Source organism: Pristiophorus japonicus, chromosome 15, assembly GCF_044704955.1.
Source record: "Pristiophorus japonicus isolate sPriJap1 chromosome 15, sPriJap1.hap1, whole genome shotgun sequence".
Classification (NCBI taxonomy): Eukaryota; Metazoa; Chordata; class Chondrichthyes; family Pristiophoridae; genus Pristiophorus; species Pristiophorus japonicus.
Genome location: NC_091991.1, coordinates 172448356 through 172468272, shown reverse-complemented (window position 1 = coordinate 172468272; position 19917 = coordinate 172448356). Strand labels below are relative to the sequence as shown.

The window sequence follows — 19917 nt, the reverse complement described above, 5'->3', positions numbered from 1 at the left end:
TCCCATCCCCCTGCCACATTAGTTTAACTCCTCCCCAACAGCACTAGCAAACACTCCCCCAAGGACATTGGTTCCGGTCCTGCCCAGGTGCAGACCGTCCAGTTTGTACTAGTACCACCTCCCCCAGAACCGGTTCCAATGTTCCAGCAATTTGAATCCCTCCCTTCTGCACCAGTCCTCAAGCCACGTATTCATTTGAGCTATCCTGCGAGTCCTACTCTGACTAGCACGTGGCACTGGTAGCAATCCTGAGATTACTACTTTTGAGGTCCTACTTTTAAAATTTAGCTCCTAGCTCCCTAAATTCGTCTTGTAGGGCCTCATCCTGTTTTTTTTACCTATATCATTGGTACCTATATGCACCACGACAACTGGCTGTTCATCCTCCCTTTTCAGAATGTCCTGCACCCGCCTCGAGACATTATTGACCCTTGCACCAGGGAGGCAACATACCATCCTAGTATGCAGCCGCAGAAACGCCTATCTATTCCCCTTACAATCGAATCCCCTATCACTTGAGCTCTCCCACTCTTTTTCCTGCCCTCCTGTGCAGCAGAGCCACCCACGGTGCCATGAACTTGGCTGCTACTGCTCTCCCCTGATGAGTCATCCCCCTCAACAGTACCCAAAGCGGTGTATCTGTTTTGCAGGGGGATGACCGCAGGGGACCCCTGCACTACCTTCCTTGCACTGCTCTTCCTGTTGGTCACCCATCCCCTATCTGGCTGTGTACCTTTAACCCGCGGTTAGATCAACTCGCTAAACGTGCTATTCATGTCATTCTCAGCATCGTGGATGCTAGAGTGTGAATCCACCCGGCGGAGAGCTTGTTGACAGTGAGGTGGAGCATGGCAGTGAGGAAGATTGAAGAGAGGGTTGGAGCGATGACGCAGCCCTGTTTGACCCTGGTTTGGACGTGGAATGGATCTGTAACGGATCCGCTGGTAAGGATCACAGCCTGCATGTCGTCGTGGAGCAGGCGAAGGACGTTGACAAATTTTTGGGGGCACCTAAAACGGAGGAGGATGCTCCATAAGTCCTCACGGTCGACAGTGTCAAAGGCCTTTATAAGGTCGTAAAAGACCATATATAAGGACTGGCGCTGCTCTGTGCATTTTTCCTGCAGTTTTCGTGCTGCTAAGTAAGATCATGTCCGCTGTTCCCCATAAGGGACGAAATCCGCACTGTGACTCTTGGAGGAGCTCCTCGGCCACAGGGAGAAGACGGTTAAGGAGGACTCTAGCGACAACCTTCCCAGTGGTTGATAGCAGGGAGATTCCCCTGTAGTTGCCACAGTCGGATTTGTTCTTTTTAAAAATGGACACGATCACTGCATCTCTGAGGCCCCCCGGCATGCTCTCCTCCCTCCAAATGAGAGAGATGAGGTCATGTATCCGTGCCAACAGCACCTCTCCGCCATATTTTAGCGCCTCAGCAGGAATTCCATCCGCACCCGTAGCCTTGTTGTTCTTGAGCTATTTTATGGCTTTGCCTACATCTTGCAGTGTTGGAGTTTCACTGAAGTGGTGGCGGGTGGCATGCTGCGGGATGGAGTTGAGAACACTCGAGTCAAAGGCAGAGTCTCGATTGAGGATTTCTTCAAAGTGCTCCTTCCAGTGGGCCCCGACAGCCTCGGTGTTCTTGATGAGTGTTTTCTCCTTCTTTGCCAGAAGTGGGGTGGAACCTTGAGAGTTTGGATCGTAGGTGGCCTTGACTGCAGTGAAGAATCCTCGTATGTCTTGGCTGTCGGCTAGTTGTTGTATCTCCTGTGCTTTCTCCATCCATCACCTATTCTTTAGGTCCCGGGTTTTTTTGTTGGACCTCAGCCTTGAGCCGTCTATAACAATGCTTTGTAGCACCCGAGTTTGGTTGTTGTTTGAGGCTCAAAAATGCTCTGCACTTACGGTCTATTAGTTCTTGGATCTCCTGATCGTTTTCATCAAACCAGTCCTGGTGTTTTCTGATTGAGTAACCGAGGCCCCAAGTTTCCACATGATTTGCTCCTGATTTTTTAGGAGCAACTGGTGTAGAACGAAGTATCTTAGAAATCGGAATTCTCGACATTTAGTTTGCTCCAGTTCTAGTCAGTTAGAACAGTTTCACTTTGGAATAGAATTTTTTTTTCAAAAGGGGGCGTGTCCGGCCACTTACACCTGTTTTCAAAGTTTCGTCAGTGAAAACTTACTCCAAACTAACAGAAAGGAGTAAGTGAAGATTTTTGTACGCTCGAAAAAACCTTGTTTACACTTTAGAAAATCAGGCGTAGGTTACAAATTAGGTGTAGGGAACGAGGTGTGGGGGGTGGGGAAGGGAAGTCATTAAATTCTACAATCAATCCTTAGTTATACTTATACAAATAATATACAAATAAATCCAACCTGAATAAAAATTTATAAGCAAAGAAAAGATTAAATAAACCATGTTCCTACCTGTGTGAAATAGCTCAGCCTTCGAGCTGCTGTGCTTCAGGCAGGCCTTTCATGTTGGAGACAGGCAGCGGTGTGGCGTCAGTGTCTCGATGGCAGTGGCAGCAAGCTTCGAGCTGAGCTGCAGTGCTTGAGGCAGGCCTTCATTCTCTTCGTGGCTGGCCGCGAAGAAGCAACACCGGACAGACCCGAGGCCATTCGGCCATGAGATATCAGCGGCGTCAGTGGCTGGCCGGCAGCCGAAGAATCAGCAGCGGACCGACGTGAGGCCATTCGGCCATTGGATGTCAGCGGCTTCAGTGGCTGGCCGGCAGCCGAAGAATCAACACCTGACACATGCAGCTCTTTATGGTGCTTGAGGCCATTCAGCCACGCTTTAGGGGCGGCGTCAGTGGCTCGATGGCAGCCGAAGATACAGCAGCAGCCTTCGAGCTGTGAGGGGGACTGAGGCCATTTGGACAGGGAGAGGCAGCCACATCGACAGTTTTATATTTAAATTTGCAGAATGGGTGCTGCATTGTCAACACCACATATTATGCAATGGTTTACCATCAATTCACTGCATAGGGGAGAATTGATTAGAGCTCACCGCACCAGGAACGTCGTAGCCCGTAGGTTGATGGGCAGGAGACCTTACCCACATCGATTAAATTAAAAATGGGAAATATTACTTACACTAACTACTTGATCAAGTAGTTAAGTGACTTCCAGATCTCCTGGTATGCACCACTGCGCAGTAATCTTCTGCAACTTGGTTCCAGCGTTTCTTCATTTCTTTTGGTGGCACTTTTATGCGATCTCTGTTGCTGGTATCTAGCTCAAGCCATCTCTGCTCAATTACGTTGACTAATATCTCCACTTCCTCATGCAAGAAATTCTTTGTTCTTGGTGGACGTTGACCATTGCAAAGTTGAATTGGCACTCTTATTTCTCCAAACACACAGTCCTTAATTTGCATGCACCAATGCAGCACCGGTTCTGCAAGTTTAGCAGTGAAAAGCTGAACTCACTGATTTCAGCAGGTGATTTATTCAGCAGTGCTGCTAAAAGCACTCCCTCACACACAGAAATATCAAAAAAAATTAAATTACAAGCCTTTGCAGGGGGTCCAAGAAACAAATCTTCACTTTTTCTGCAGTCTTTTTAAAAATGGCCGAGTGCCAATGTTTGTGTGAGACTGCGCGCACGCTCCAACGCGCACACACAGGGTTGCCGGCACCACGAAGGCTAATTTAAATTGTACCCGCCCCCTGTTACTTAGAAAATCGTCGCGTGTGTTAGGCTCCGCCTCCTGCTGCGAAGAGCACGCCGTGCCAAGCAGACATCGAGCTCCAAGGAGCTCGAGAACATCGGACTTTTTTTTCGGCACGAAAAACAGGCGCCCAGCTCGGAGGTGCGCCGTTTTCGCCGCGGGACAAAACTTGGGGCCCCCAAGTGTCTTTTCACAGGCACTGGTTATGGAGGCCTGGAGGGCAGACCAAGTGTTGTGGGCATTGAGCATCTCAGGGCCATCAAGGCATGCCAGATTGGCTGTGAGGGCTCTCTTAGTTGGGCCTTTAAGTGCCCCGGCATAAATTTTTTTGCGGCACTGCTTCTGCTGTCCCCTCTGCTTTGGGGCTATGTTAACATTGATGATGGATCAGATTTGGCGATGGTCAGTCCAACAGTCATCAGCTCCCGTCATGGCGCGGGTGATGCGCACATCCTTGCGATCCTTGGCTCGGTCGATGACATAGTCCAGCAGGTGCCAGTGTTTGGAGCGAGGGTGTTGCCACGATGTCTTGTATTTGTCTCTCTGGCGGAACAGGGTGTTGGTTTTGAGGAATTCGTGTTCTAGACATTTTGTCAGGAGTAGGGTGCCATTGGAGTTGGATTTCCCTCCCCACTCTCTGCCAATTACACCTCCCCAGAGGCTTGTGTCTTTGCCGACCCTAGCATTAAAGTCTCCTAGGAGGAGCAATTTGTCGTCCTTGGGGACGCAGGACAGGGATGTCTCGAGGTTGGAATAGAAACCCTTTTTAGCCTCGTCCGTTGCATTGAGTGTTGGGGTGTATGCACTGATGACTATGGTGCATTGCTTCCAGGATAGGGTAAGGCGAAGGGTCATCAGGCGTTCGTTAACCCCGCAGAGGGAGTCTCTGAGGCGGCCGACCAGTTCATTTTTGACGGTGAAGCCAACTCCATGAAGGCAGCGTTCTTCCTCTGGTTTTCTTTTCCAGAAAAAGGTATAACCTCCACCATGTTCTTTAAGCTGGCCTTCCCTGCCCGCCGGGTCTCACTTAGGGCGGCGATGTCGATGTCAAAGAGTCTAGTATTTATGTGAAGTGTTTGTGTGACGAACAAACTACGACCTTAGGAAAGCACATCCAAACCGGGATCTTTATTTTTTTATTTATTCATTCATTCACGGGATGTGGGCGTCACTGGCAAGCTCAACATTTATTGCCCATCGCTAATTGCCCTTGAGAAGGTGGCGGTGAGCCACGGCAGACCATATGGTAAAGCAAGCTTCAGTCAAATCGACACAGCGTCACTCCAATACTTTTGTAAATTCTATGCTGCATTACTATTTGGCACAAGTTGTTCTTTGCCCTCTATGTTTTTGCCCAAACCTCAGGACTCCGCCATTTTTCCAAAAGGTTCCCCCTTTTCTCCTGAAGGCCGCTAACTCGTATCGTAATATGGATTCATGGGAGCTGGCAGCCCTTCCTATACCTTGGTCCCTGGCCCCGAACTCTGCCAGGGCCAGCACGGGCCAGCCCACACTGTGCGATATGTGTGCGCACTAGGTCCATGCAGCAGAGCAGGTCTCCAGTCGTCTTGGTTAACCCTTGCCACTGGACCAAGACCAAGCTCTGTCAAGTCCGTGTGGTGGCTGGTGTGCAACGGCCACCCCACGTTAAAAAAAATCCACGCACAGGCATCTTCCACCCTTCAGGATGTAATTCGGAACCTGGAATATTAGGTCCTTCATTGAAACACCTGTGAACTCATCCTTTTTTAGCGTGGAAGCAAGTCATCCTCGTTTCGAGGGACTGCTTATGATGATGACTATACCTTAGTGTTCTTCGTGCCTGAGCGTAGATAGAACATGCTGGCGGGCTGCTTGACTGTGATGGGCATTGGCAGCTCAACCCAATCTCGCCCCTACCCAAGGTCCACATCGTTTATGCTTTGCACGGGGATGACCCATTAACGACCGGGCATGCTATCTTCGGGTCATTTTGTTTTCCTTCCTGAGCTCAGAGTGCTGAGGCCAGATGAGGTGTCCTTTTACGACCCCCAAGTTAATACCAGGTAACTTGCTACAAACTAATGATTGGAGAGGAGATCGTCCTAGTCTGTAGGGCTCAATTCCACACTGGGCAGTGCCCTTACTCACCAGGAGCCTTCATGCAAAAAGCAATTATTTGTACACAGAGGGAATAGCAAGTCAGGCTATCAACTTAATATAGACACTCAAATCCTGAAGTAGGAATTGAGCCCAAAATCCCACGGTACCTGTCGCAGATATATTTGCATCGAAGATTATTCTTGCACATTGTGAGGCTAAAGTTCTGCTTCTGGGCTCACCACTCTATGATTTTCCATCCATTTAAAGTGAACTGGCAAAAGTTGCGGGCTGGTAATTGCAGAAGGAGAATATCTATCCCTACGTTTATTGTTTAAACATAGTGTGGACAAAAAATAAGTAATTTAATTGAGAGTAACATGAACCAGAACCAAATATCGCTGTAGAATATCACACTACGAGGCCAAAACTTGGCTGCAAATATGGGAAATATAAGATGCCCCCAAGGGGACTGTGCAACAATAAGGGATGGAATTCTGAAGCATAAAATCTAAAACTATACCAATGTAATTATGGTCAAATTCATTTTTTTTTTAAAAAAGGAACTTAATTTGAAAAGTAATTTTATTTTACTTTATTGTCAACTTACGGTTTTCAAATTATTGTCTTTTCGAGGAAGCAGAAACAGTACAATACTCTCACATTTTCTGTGTCACGGAACACATTGATAGTCTCCTGTTATTCCAGTCTTCACAGCACTTTCTCAGCCAAGTATCTAATCAACAATACTTTAAATCAACCCTAAAGTAAACCACTAGTAAATTCCAAGAAGTAGGATTGTTTGCAGCCAAATATATCTATTATATACTTGCAACTGCATAGCGCTCCCTTGCGCCATTTTCCTACAGTGCCAAATGGACCAGACCATTTTAGTACGTATAGACAACTTACACGAGGTGGGATCAAGCCTTTGTCTCATTGGTAGTGTCAGCTGTGGCTCAGTGGGTAGCACTCTCACCTCTGAATGAGAAGATTGTGGGTTCAAGTCCCACTCCAGGGACTTCAGCACAAAGAAATCGAAGTTGACAGTCCAGTGCAGTGCTGTCTTACGGATGAGATGTTAAACCGAGGCCCTGTCTGCTCTCTCAAGTGGACATAAAAGATCCCATGGCACTATTTTTTTCGAAGAAGAGCAGGGGAGTTATCTCCCGTGTCCTGGCCAATATTTATCCCTCAATCAACAAAACAAAAAAAAACCAGATTATCTGGTCATTAACATATTGTTGTTTGTGGGAGCTTGCTGTGCGCAAATTGGCTGCCACGTTTCCCACATTGCAACAGTGACTATACTCTAAAAGTACTTCATTGGCTGTAAAACGCTTTGAGACGTCCGGTGGTGGTGAAAGGCGCTATATAAATGCAAGTCTTTCTTTTTTAGCGTTCCAGCCGCTAAGTCAGAAGGTGCAGGATTCGTTCCCTGCTCCACAGTCCCCTTGAGCAGAAACTGGAGCTCCGGCTCTGAGTTCTGAGTTGAGTATCCAGTGGGATACTTGCATACTGTGGATGTGGGTGGCCCCCTCCTCATCGTATACAACAACTTGCATTTATATGGGGCCTTTAACGCGGTAAAATGTCCCAAGGCGCTTCACAGGAGAATTATCAAACAAAATTTGACACCGAGCCACACAACGCTGACCAGAAACTTGGTCAAAGAGGTAGGTTTTACGGAGCAGCTTAAAGGACGAGAGAGACGGAGAGGGTAAGGGAAGAACTTAGGGCCCAGGCAGCTGAAAGAATGGCCTGCCAACGGTGGATGTGCAAGAGGCCAGAATTGCAGGAACACAGAGAACCCGGAGGGTAGAAGAAAATATCTCTTGCATTTATATAGCGCCTTTCACGATCACCGGATGTCTCAAAGCGCTTTACACCTAATGAAGTATTTTTTTCAAAAAGTGTAGTCACTGTTGCAATGCAGGAAACGCAGCAGCCAATTTTGCGCACAGCAAGCTCCCACAAACAGCAATATGATAATAACCAAATAATCTGTTTTTGTTATGTTGATTGAGGGATAAATATTGGCCAGGACACTGGGGGTAATTCCACTGCTCTTCTTCAAAATAGTGCCATGGGATCTTTTACATCCACCTGAGAGCAGACGGGGCCTCAGTTTAACATCTCATCTGAAAGACGGCACCTCCAACAGCGCTATCCACTAAGCCACAGCTGACAAATAGTAGTAAGAATGGAGGAGGTTACATAGGGAGGGGTGAGGTCATGGAGGGCTTTGAAAACAAGGATGAGAATTTTTAAATTGAGACATTGCCAGACTAGGAGCCAGCGTAGGTCAGCGACTGAAGAGTCCAATGTGAGACCTTCAGTCTCTGTCACGGGTGGGGCAGACGGTGGTTGGAGGGACAGGTGGGTGGGGAGCTTGGGTTGCCGCGCGCTCCTTCCGCTGTCAACACTTGGCTTCAGCTTGCTCTTGGCGAAGAGACTCGAGGTGTTCGGCACCTTCCCGGATGCTTTTCCTCCACTTTGGGCGATCTTGGGCCAGGGATTCCCAGGTGTCGGTGGGGATGTTGCACTTTTTCAAGGAAGCTTTGAGGGTGCCCTTGAAGCATTTCCTTTGCCCACCTGGGGCACGCTTGCCGTGTTGGAGCTCCGAGCAGAGCGCTTGTTTTGGGAGTCTCGTGTCAGGCATGCGGACGATGTGGCCGGTCCAGCAGAGCTGATCGAGCGTGGTCAATACTTCGATGCTGGGGATGTTGGCCTGAGTGAGAACACTGACGTTGGTGTGCCTATCCTGCCAATGGATTTGCAGGATCTTCCAGAGGCAGCGTTGGTGGTATGTCTCCAGTGTTTTGAGGTGCCTGCTGCACATAGTCCATGTCTCTGAGCCATATAGGAGGGCAGGTATCACCTCTGCTCTGTAGACCACGAGCTTGGTGCCGGGTTTGAGGTCCTGGTCTTCAAACACGCTCTTCCTCAGGTGATCGCAGGCTGCACTGGCATACTGAAGGCGGTGTTGGACCTCGTCATCAATGCCTGCCCTTGTTGACAGTAGTCTCCCGAGGTATGAAAAATAATCTACGTTGTCCAAGGCCTTGTCATGGATTTTGATCATCGGGAGGCAGTGCTGTGTGGTGGGGGTAGGTTGGTAGAGGACTTTTGTCTTATGGATGTTTAGTCTGAGGCCCATGCTCTCATACGCCTCGGAGAAGGTGTTGACGATAGCTTAGATTTCGGCTCCTAGAGTGCGCAGATGTAAGCGTCGTCTGTGTACTGTAATTCGATGACGGAGGATGGGACGACCTTGGATCCGGCCTGGAGGCGGCGGAGGTTGAACAGATTCCTGTTTGTCCTATAATTTAGCTCCACTCCAACAGGGAGCTTGCTAAGGATGAGATGGAGCATTGCAGCAAGGAAGATCGAGAAGAGCATCAGTGTGATGACACAGTCTTGCTTGACCCCGGTCCGAACATGGAATGGGTCTGTGATGGATCCGTTGGTCAGGATCCCGGCTTGCGTGTCATCGTGGAGCAGGTTGAGGATGGTGACAAACATTTGAGGGCAGCCGAATCTGAGGAGGACATGCAATAATCCCTCACAGTTGACAGTGTCAAAGGCTTTTGTGAGGTCGAAGGCGGCCATGTACAAGCGTTTTCTGCATTTTTCTTGTATCTGCTGCGCAGTGAAGATCATGTCCGTTGTGCCCCTTAGAGGGCAGAATCCACATGCGACTCTGAGAGGAGCTCTTCAGCCACAGGGAGAAGGCGATTGAGGAGGATTCTTGCGATGACTTTCCCGGTGGTCGACAACAGGGAGATTCCTCTGCAGTTACCGCAGTCGGACTTGTCACCTTTCTTGAAGATGGTCACGATTACAGCGTCTCTGAGATCTCCTGGCATGAACTCCTTCTTCCAGATAAGAGAGACGAGGTCATGAATCTGCACCAGTAGTGCTTCTCCGACATGTTTTAGTGTTTCAGCAGGGATTCCATCTGCTCCTGATGCCTTGTTGCTCTTCAGTTGTTGGGTGGCCTTTTCAACCTCGTGCCGGGCTGGGGTTGTGTTGAGATGGTGGCGGGTGGCATGCTGTGGGATGGTACGAGGACACACACGTTGAAGACAGAGTCTCGGATAAGGAGATCCTCGAAGTGCTCCTTCCAGCGGGCACTGACTGCCTCTCTGTCCTTGATGAGCACCTCTCCATTCTTGGCCAGCAGTAGGGTAGGGCCTTGGGCCGTAGGTCATCTTGACTGCGCTGAAGAATCCTCGCACGTTGTGGTTATTGGTTAGCTGCTGGATTTCTTGAGCTTTCTCCACCCACCATCTGTTCTTTAGGTCGCGGGTTTTCTGTTCGACCTCGGCCTTCAAACGTCTGTAGAGCTGCTTTCTTGTCCTTGAGTTGTGTTGCTGCTTCCAGTCCAAGAATGCCTTGCGCTTGTGGCATATTAGCTCCTAGATCTCTTGCTCATTCTCGTCAGCCTTGGTGTTTCCTGGTCGAGTGACCAAGCGTCTCTTCGCAGATACTAATTATGGAAGCCTTGAGGGCCGACCAGGCACTGTGGACACTCTACGTCTCTGGGCCATTGGGAGTCGTCAGGTTGGTAGCGAGGCGTTGGTTGAATAGGGCTTTCTTAGCAGGATCTTTGAGTGCTCCGGCGTTGATTTTCCTGCGGCATTGTTTCTGTTGCCGTCGCTGTTTTGGGGCAATGTTGATGGTGATGACAGAGCAAGGTCAGCGAGCACATATTACAGGACTAACCACCCTTGGCTGGTATAAAGATGGTTATGGCCATGGAAGCAGCGTTCCCGTCACGCTATCAGCCGGTGAATCCTTCCACTACTTCACACTTTTATCGGCGGATATAGAGTCTGTAGATACAAAGCAACTTGCAAGAGGTGACAGACCGACAGTTCCACATCTGTTGAATCAGTGAATTTGAGAGCTTGGGTTCAACATAAAAGATGGGTTACTAAAGTACATACCATTGGCAAAGGAGCCATAGGTGAGATGAGGAGAATTTTTTAACGCAGTGAGTTATAATGATCTGGAATTCACTCCCTGAAAGGGTGGTGGAAGCAGACTCGATAGTAACTTTCAAAAGGGAATTGGATAAATACTTGAAGGTAGAAAACTGCAAGGCGATGGGAGAAAGATCAGGGGAGTTGGGCTAATTGGATAGCTTTTTCAAAAACCCAGCGTTGGCACGATGGGCCAAATGGCCTCTTTTTGTGCTGAAAGATTCTATGGGTTAGAAATGCAATGATTTTGCAACTGGGTTTTCGGTGCTATTTCACCCTTTTTGGCAAAACCCGGTCGGCAGGAAATTCGGTGGCGTTCTGCGGCGGCGCTTTCCAAGTCCCACTGGGCAGAGGAGCGCCGCCATGCAAGACCAGAAATAGCGTTTCCGTCAAATGTTTGGCTCTCTCCGCACCAGAATTCTGCGCTCAGAATACCGACAGGGAAAAACCCATCGTAGCAGCCCTGCCAGCAGCGGTAAGTATGAAGACCTGCAAAAAAGGTAAGTTAAAGTTTTTTTATTTTTTTATTCTTTTTCAGCGATTCGGTAGATAAGTGTCTTGTAAATGTTTTGTGAATTTTTTGTTTTTGTTTCTTCCAATTTTTGGGGGGAGTGTTTTTCTGCCCTCCCAAGGCCCAACTCGCAGCGGTATCGCAGCGCTAATCCTCGTGCAATGGCGATTTTTACCGCTGTACAAATTAAAGGTTGAATTTCCGGCCTGATAGCGAAACAACAACGGTAATTTTGGCGAAAAAATAGAGTTTTGCTGAAAACCGAATTGCTAGCCCATATGATTCAATGATTAGGCCAAACTACGAGTACTGATCGTTACGGTTTTGTAATTGTATACATTTAGCTGAATTATATGATTTCCACTTACTTACTCAAATCTGAACTATTGCAGCCTGCGATTGTTCCAGAAATCAAGCTTTGAAATGGCAGCCATCTGCAACATTTCACATTTTACTATATTGGTCATCCCCACTGATGCGAATGTCCCAAGCCTCATTAAACAGATGGATGGCACTTCACTTAGACATCTTAAACTGATTTGCGATATTTGTACGTTACTGGTAGTCTTGGCTGCCGGCGTCAGAAAATAACCACTTTTTCTCCCTGCATGTAAGGATTACTTTGGCCTGTGTGGGGTTGAAAAGGGTTGAATGTAGCAACTAGGACCATATGCAAAGCAGCTTTGCAAAGGACAAGTTCTTTCCAGCGGGCGGCAGTTTTTTCACTGTATCTCAATGCCTTGCGCTGCGACACTCCTTGAACTTTACCCATGGCTTTTAACCCGCTGCGGTATATTTGAACAACCACGTGGATTTGGTCCAGCAGGTTACTGAGAGCCAAGTTGAAAGGCTGCCATATTAACTTGTTCAGCAGCCAACTCCTTGCAAGTGTCCCGTTGGTCTCTAATCTTGCAGCTACGGTAACAGAGAGTCAGAGTAGACAATAGCCAAGTCTGTTCATCATTTATTGTCAACACGTACATTTAAAGACGTATGCAAATCTTTCGCTGCAATTTAGGCTGAAACAATTTGTTTTTGCTGGTGGCCAAACTGCTCATTTCCTTGGTCAACACAGTTGACAAATGTGTTTGCTGTGCTTAGCAACGTTATACCAATAAAAAGACTGTACTTAAGGCAAACAGTGGTCTCCTTGCTGTAAGTTGTCGACCACGAGTGAGATAAACAAAAAAAGTGTCAATCACAAAATAATTATGGATGACGGAAGCCATTTGGCCCAAGTCATCCCTCTCGTAGAGCCCCACAGACCCCCAAAGCAGCATCCAATTGATTCTTAAATGATTCCAGGCCCTCTTTTCAAGTTTCTCCAGTCTTTCCTCATAGCTCGGATCTCAAACACGACAAATCAGATCAGGTTTTAACTATGCATTTACTGCTAAACCCTTATTATTTCCAAAAGCAGCGCAGAGTTTTTTTGATTGTGGAAGTCACAGACTATGGCCTCAATTTTCCCAGGTCATTTACGCCATTTTTATTGGTGTATTTATTTTTTTCAAATTTCCCTCTGCGATCTGCGCCGGTGTAACTGACTTAGTTACGATTTTTCTGGGCCTCGTGTCTGTGCCTGTTTTCAGCATTTCTCGCAGTTTGCCCAAATTTTTTTAATCTAGGTCGGCATATCTGGCCATTCCCGAAAAACCTTCAGATGAGTTAATAGAGAGCAGCGCACATTGAAAAGTCGGCATTGTTTTTCATCGATGTTTTTGGAGGGAGTCTCTAACACTTGAAATATCCATAATAAAGTTCAACTTTTTTTTAACCTTTCAACAGAGTACATACATGGAAGTTTTGTGGATTTCTGAAGCTTTCTTTTTTTTTTTTACTCACATGTCACCACCAAACGTCCGGATACAGGAGCTCGGCTGGAAAACAAGCACGGGGGAGGGAGGGGGGTGGAAGAGAGAGGGAGAGAGAGAGAGAGAGGTGCCGATCGGAATGCTTCTGCAGTGAGCCCGGGGAGGGAGGTGGCGATATCGGAAGGCTTCTGCACTAGGCACAAAACTGCAATGAGTTTTTTTTGGGGGTGGGGGGGGGGGGGGGGGGCGGGAGAAGAGAAGGGAAGAAGTCCAACCATACAGACCTTGGAGAGAGAGAACAAAAATCTGTCTTGCCTGCTGTGTTAATAATGGAACAAATAACGAAAATGATTCAGATTTAATGTAAAATATAATTTATTCAAAAGTTTAAGTTTGTATATAACTTAACTTTAATAAAATTATTCTTGTATCAAACTTTAAAGTTTTCAGTTACGATCACTTACAAACTTTATCATTTACAAACTTTTAAACAATAACATAAGAACATAAGAAATAGGAGCAGGAATAGGCCATACAACCCCTTGAGTCTGCTCCGCCATTTAATACGATCATGACTGATCCGATCATGGACTCAGGTCCACTTCCCTGCCCGCTCCCCAAATAATAACAGCAGCAAAGAAAGGCTGCACCGATCTCTCTTCCACCTGATTCTAAGACCACCCGCCGCGCTTGGTGACTCCTTGGTGACTCCACCCCTGTCCGCAGGCGGTGGCGCAGTGTTTTTGAGGTTGGTACCGAGTTTATTCTTTCCAAGATCTCGGGTAGTACGCACCTGTTGAGGGGGCGGGGGGGGTGGCAGGCAGCAATGTGGAGGGCCCGGCTTGGGGCTCTTCATAGGCTGGTGTGGGGATTGGAGTGGGAGTGGCAGTTGATTCTGTCAATGGGCGCGGGGTCTGGGCGTGTTCCCTTATTGCAGCAGCTAACTCCAACATGCCGTCCCTCATGTGCCCTGACAGTGTCTCAACTACCTGCAACATTCCCTCCCTCACGTAGAGCAAAACTGTCTCACCTACCTGTGACATTCCTCCCTCATGTTCAGTGATAGTGTTTGCACCATCTCTGACATTCCCTCCCTAATGTTCACTGACAGCACATCACCTACCTGTGACCTTCCCTCCCTCATGGTCACTGACATCGTTCCCATTTCTCATGAGATTGCTGTTACTTCTCCGGACAGTCCCGCTACCTCATCACTCATCCCACGAATGGTGTCCAGGAGTGATCGCGTTGCCAGCATCTGAACCACATCTGTTAGATCCTGCACCTGAGGAGAGCTCTCCTTCCCCTCCTCCCCACGGGTTTGGCTCGCACCCACCACTGGGACCTGCAGCCTCAGAAGGTGGGGCCCTGGGTGTGCCTCGCTGCACCACACCACTGGGACCCGCAGCCTCGGATGTTAGGAAATCATGGAATGGCCCAGCAAAACTCAAGCCATTAGTCCTGGAAGGGGCTGGCACCTCAATGGGCAGCACCTGCACCACCACCAAAGTCAGTAAAACAGTGGGGGCTTCATCCATTTCCATCCACTCCCACTCTTGGTCTGGAGGGTGGAATTTGAAGATGTTCTCCTCTTCAGGCTCGTCCGCATCTAAATCATCGTCAGGGTTGGCCTCAAGTTCTGTAAAATCTAATAGAACAGACAAATGGTTAGCAGCAGAGGAAGGGGCAGGGTGGGTGGCATGAGTAGGCTCACACAGCGCAGGCAGCAGGCTGATTTGAAGGACCACGATGAATGATAGCACATTGCATCAACCGAAGCGTAGCTGACGGAGACATCCCCATGAACCGAAGCACGGCTAGCCCGCGCAGTACTTAACATTTAGCAAAGCCAGACTGTGGAATTTGCAGGACTTACCTCCTCCCTCGAGTGTGGGCCCAGCTTGTGCAGTGGTGGGCGGTTGCTTTGCTCCAGGCAGGACCCATCAAAGCAGCGACAATCTCTTCTGAGTATGTCAGTGGGTGCAGATTTGTCTCATCCTGTTCGAGTTCTTTCCCTTTTGTTGTGTACCACCTTCCTCTGCAAAGATGAAAATGCAACTTTTTAGAGAGGTTGTCTTTCTGCTGCATGGGACATATACAGCTGGTCACATTTACAATTGCAATTCCATTGAATAAATGAAAAAATTACTTACACGAACTACTTGACCAAGGTCCTGCCACTTCTTTTTACACTGGCCTCTAGATCTCGTGGTGGTCACCATTGCACAGTAATCTTCTGCAACTTCGTTCCAGCGTTTCTTCATTTCTTTGGGTGGAACTTTTATGTGACCTCTGCTGGTGTCCAGCTCCTGCCATCTGTTCTCAATCACAGTAACTAGTACCTCCACTTCATCCTGTAAGAAATTCTTGGTCCTTGCACCGTGTTGCATCTTGTATTGCTGCAGCTGTGATTTTTCCAATGCTCTCATACAGCACTCCTTCTCACACACACAACTGGCTCTTTAAAAATGGCCGATTGCAAACTCAAGAGTTGTACTGCGCATGCGCATCCATTGAAATAACGTCAACCCCCTCCCCGCGCTGTGCGGTGCCAAATTTGAATTATAATTGAGGAAACTTTGGCAAAATATTTCTAGCGCATTTCTGGCCTAGAAAAACGGGTGTAACTCTGGCAATACGACAGAAAATGGGCTTGGGCAAAATTGAGCCCAAGGACTTGAAAGAACTTCAGATCCAAAATTTTATTTTAACTGTGCCAAAATTGGAATTAAGAGTCAACATAAATGCATCAAAAATGTTAAAACTCTATTTAAATAAAACTTTAGGTAACAAACTGGATTTCTCATCCCTGTGTACCTGTTCCCATTTTAATCACCGGTGATACTGATTGAAACACTGACTTAAATCGATGAAAAAGGATGGATTTAAGCACAATGAGGATAGCTTGATTGTTTTTTGGCCACATGCACGGTGAAGCTGAAGATCGAATCCCGGAGTCACAGAGGACATAGTGACTCTGTACTTCTGACCAAAAGAGACTGGATTTGAACACACTCCATTTCAGTGGTTTGCAGCATGAGCCACCAAAACTTGACTCCATAAATAGTTAAAAAAAAAAATAACTCTACTGGTACTACAACACTAGACATCACACACAGTACAGATCATGATAGCCCAAACTGAGTGCAGTCTCCCAAGGTTTACACTGCAGCTGTCCAGATTTATGCGCCGGGTCTGTATTAAATTAAGAGCCTGATGCATGTACGGGGTTTTTCTTCCTGCAGTAAATGGAAGGAGATTTACATCAGGTGCTCCTAGCAACATAATGCAAAACTCCCACTTTGCAATTGAGGTCAACCCCAGTGTCAAGAAGCAAAAGAGTGTACTCTCGAACTACGATCAAAGTCAAAGCTCCACACGACTTACTCTTGACCATTTACAGTGAATCAGCTGCAATTTAACATTTGTTGCAAATTAGCAGCAGTCTGGCAATTGAGGCTAAAGATTACTTGCCACAGTAGTATTCATGCTTTGAACTTTGCCTTCAAATATTAAAAGCACAGGTTATTTCAGGCCATTAGAAGAAACTAGCGTTCATCTCCATTAATTTCTCTCAATTGTTCTGTGGAGATGTGTACCCATTGCTTGTGACCCTGCTTCCTGCACTGCTCAAGTTAAATTAGGCTTGTATGGTTTTTTCCAGTTCAGTTTCAACTGACCATAGCTATTTTACCTTCCATTCCCAAAGGCTCATGATGGATGGGATGTCTGAAAACCTCTGTTGCAAGAACAAAAACTAATATGGTTAAATAATCTTGCTTTCTTCTTCAATAATATATCTCCTGTATAAACCTTTAGGTTACACCCATCTGCTCCCCCAAATTTTACCTTGGGAGAAGGGAGAACTGATCTACAGCCAAAAGGCTGTTTCCGTAAGCAGACCAAGTCCGCCCACTCCACAAAGTCAGACCATCAGGTTCAGGCTAAAATTGAGATAGAAATGCATTTACAAGTAAGGTAACTACACAGTTGCAGGAATGCATTGGAAGATATTGATGGTATAAATATTTAGAAAACAAGAAAGATTAAATGAAGTCACAAGAGTTTAAATATCTTCTGCAGAGCGTATTTCGTACATCTTTAAACAGGAAAACAATTCAGACAGACAACTCTTATTGTAAATGCCGCTGAATGCAAAGAATTGTGTGTATTGGAAATTCTTCTGACACCCAAAGACAACATGTAAACACATTTACTCTGTTGAGCTAAAAGCATCTAAAAATATAATACAGAAATATTCCTATGAAATACATGAAGAAGTTCTATTTTCATTAGACAATTCACTGTTCCCTCTCCAAACAATAACCTACGGTCTTTATACAATTCTGGTCATAAGCCCAGATAACTCAGAACACATGTTGACCACTTCAGCCATCCGTACAGGCTGGAGGGCTAACCTACATGATTGCCCATTTTCTCAAAGAACTTTGCTCTGTCCTATCCTCTTCAAACCAATGCTGTCCTACCATATTAGGAAATAAACTTGTTTTGTAAACTTTTTGAATTGACATCCATTTTGGATTTCAAATTCTTGTTGGAATGAGAACAGCAACTTCTAGCTGATATGTCAGCAGGCTGAAATTTATCTTTACTGACTATTGTCCAGAAATTTTACTCAATAAAGTGGCTCTGAATCCTAACTATCAATTCCTTCCCAACACCAATCTAAAGAAAAAGACTTACATATATATCACGCTTTTCACGACCATCGGACATCTCAAAGCGCTTTACAGCCAATTATGTACTTTTGGAGTGTAGTCACTGTTGTAATGCAGGAAACGCAGCAGCCAATTTGCGCACAGCAAGCTCCCACAAACAGCAACGTGATAACGACCAGATAATCTGTTTTTGTTATGTTGACTGAGGGATAAATATTGGCCAGGTCACCGGGGATAACTCCCCTGTTCTTCTTCAAAATAGTGCCATGGGATCTTTTATGTTTACCCGAGAGAGCAGACAGAGCCTCGGTTTAACGTCTCATCCGAAAAACGGCACCTCCGACAGTGCAGCGCTCCCTCAGCAGTGCACTGGTGTGTCAGCCTAGATTTTTGTGCTCAAGTCTCTGGAATAGAATTTGAATCCACAACCCCCAGATGTTAAACCTCTCTCAGATGGATGGAAAAGATCCTCTTGCACTATTTCGAAGAAGAGCTGGGGAATTCTCCCCAGTGTCCTGGCCAATATTTATCCCTCAATCAACATCACTAAAAAAAGATTATCCGGTCATTATCACAGTGCTGTTTGTGGGACCTTGCTGTGCGCAAATTGGCTGGCATGTTTCATAAGAACATAAGAATTAGGAGCAGGAGTAGGCCATGCGGCCCTTCGAACCTGCTCCGCTATTCAGTAAGTCCATGGGTGATTTTCGACCTCAACTCCACTTTCCCGCCCGATCCCCAACATTGCAACAGTGACTACACTTCAAAGGTGTATGTTGGCTGTAAAGTGCTTTAGGACATCCTGAGGTCATGAAAGGCGCTATAGAAATGCAAGTCTTTCTTATTAGTGACTTTAATTGAGTACGTAACATGCACAGGATCTGCTTGTTCTTATAATCTCCTTAAAGGCAGCAGATAACACGAGGATGTGTTATTATCAGACGTGAGGCAAAGCACAACAATGAAAAAGGTTAACTAACGTTCTTGTCATGAATCGAGAAGGACAACTGATGTTCCAGGGTTCACCTTTAAAATGTAATAGACATAAATCAGCAAGTTCTATTCACATTATTTAATTTTGGTTGCCAGATCCAGCATCTTATTTTTCTCCACTCTGCATTTCAATCACTGATCGTTTCACAGAAGAACGAGTTTACAATCTCTCTTTCTTCCCCCCGCACCCCCACCCTGCCTCAGATTTAATTGTGCATCTCTAAATTGCACCCTCTATTAATCCATGTTGCAGAACAGAAGATTACAGTGAAATCCAACGCTTGAATGATTTTTAAAAAACCTTACCGCTCCCAGCATTATGCGGAAAATGAGCCAACGAAAAGACCAGATGACAATTTTGGATGGTGGTGTGTGATGTGGAATGGCACGGAGCGTCAGCACAGGACACAGGAAAATGCCAAGGAACCCGGTTTCCAGCAGCTGAGACTCCCAGCCTGTAGGGAGAGAGAAGACAAGAGCATTTAAAAAAAAGTTAACTGTGTTCGGATGTTGAGTTTTATTTCGATCACACACATATAACCCATTCTATTGAGGTCCTCACCCCGCGTGCCTCCCACAATTCTAGGACATTGGTAGGAAACCATCTAATCCATATACTCCTGATTAATGTATCACAAGCTCATCCTACAGGGTTTTTTTTCATTCGTTCCTGGGATGTGGGCGTCGCTGGCAAGGCCAACACTTATTGCCCATCCCTAATTGCCCTTGAGAAGGTGGTGGTGAGCCGCCTTCTTGAACCACTGCAGTCCGTGTGGTGAAGGTGCTCCCACAGTGCCGTTAGGGAATTCCAGGATTTTGACCCAGCGACGATGAAGGAACAGCCGATATACTTCCAAGACAGGATGGTGTGTGACTTGGAGGTGGTGGTGCATCCATGCACCTGCTGCCCTTGTCCTTCTAGGTGGGAGAGGTCAAGGGTTTGGGAGGTGCTGCTGAAGAAGCCTTGCTGCAGATGGTACACACTGCAGCCAGAGTACGTTGGAGGAAGTGAATGTTGAAGGTGATGGATGGGCTGCCAATCAAATGGGCTGTTTTGTCCTGGATGGTGTCGAGCTTCTTGAGTGTTATTGGAGCTGCGCTCATCCAGGCAAGTGGAGGGTATGCCATCACGCTCCTGACTTGTGCCTTAGGCTTTGGGGAGTCAGGTGGTGAGA

General features: G+C 46.8%; 1 protein-coding gene across 1 annotated transcript in view; it reads right to left on the bottom strand.

Moving 5' to 3' along the window:
* The window catches only part of LOC139281249 (lipase maturation factor 1-like), a 470429-nt gene extending 451290 nt beyond the window's left edge, over window positions 1-19139 (bottom strand). Inside the window, exon 1 of the mRNA XM_070901307.1 lies at window positions 19049-19139. Coding sequence (XP_070757408.1) covers window positions 19049-19060 — 12 coding nt within the window. The 5' untranslated portion in view covers window positions 19061-19139. The remainder of the gene's footprint in view (window positions 1-19048) is intronic.
* Between the last annotated feature and the right edge of the window lie 778 nt (window positions 19140-19917).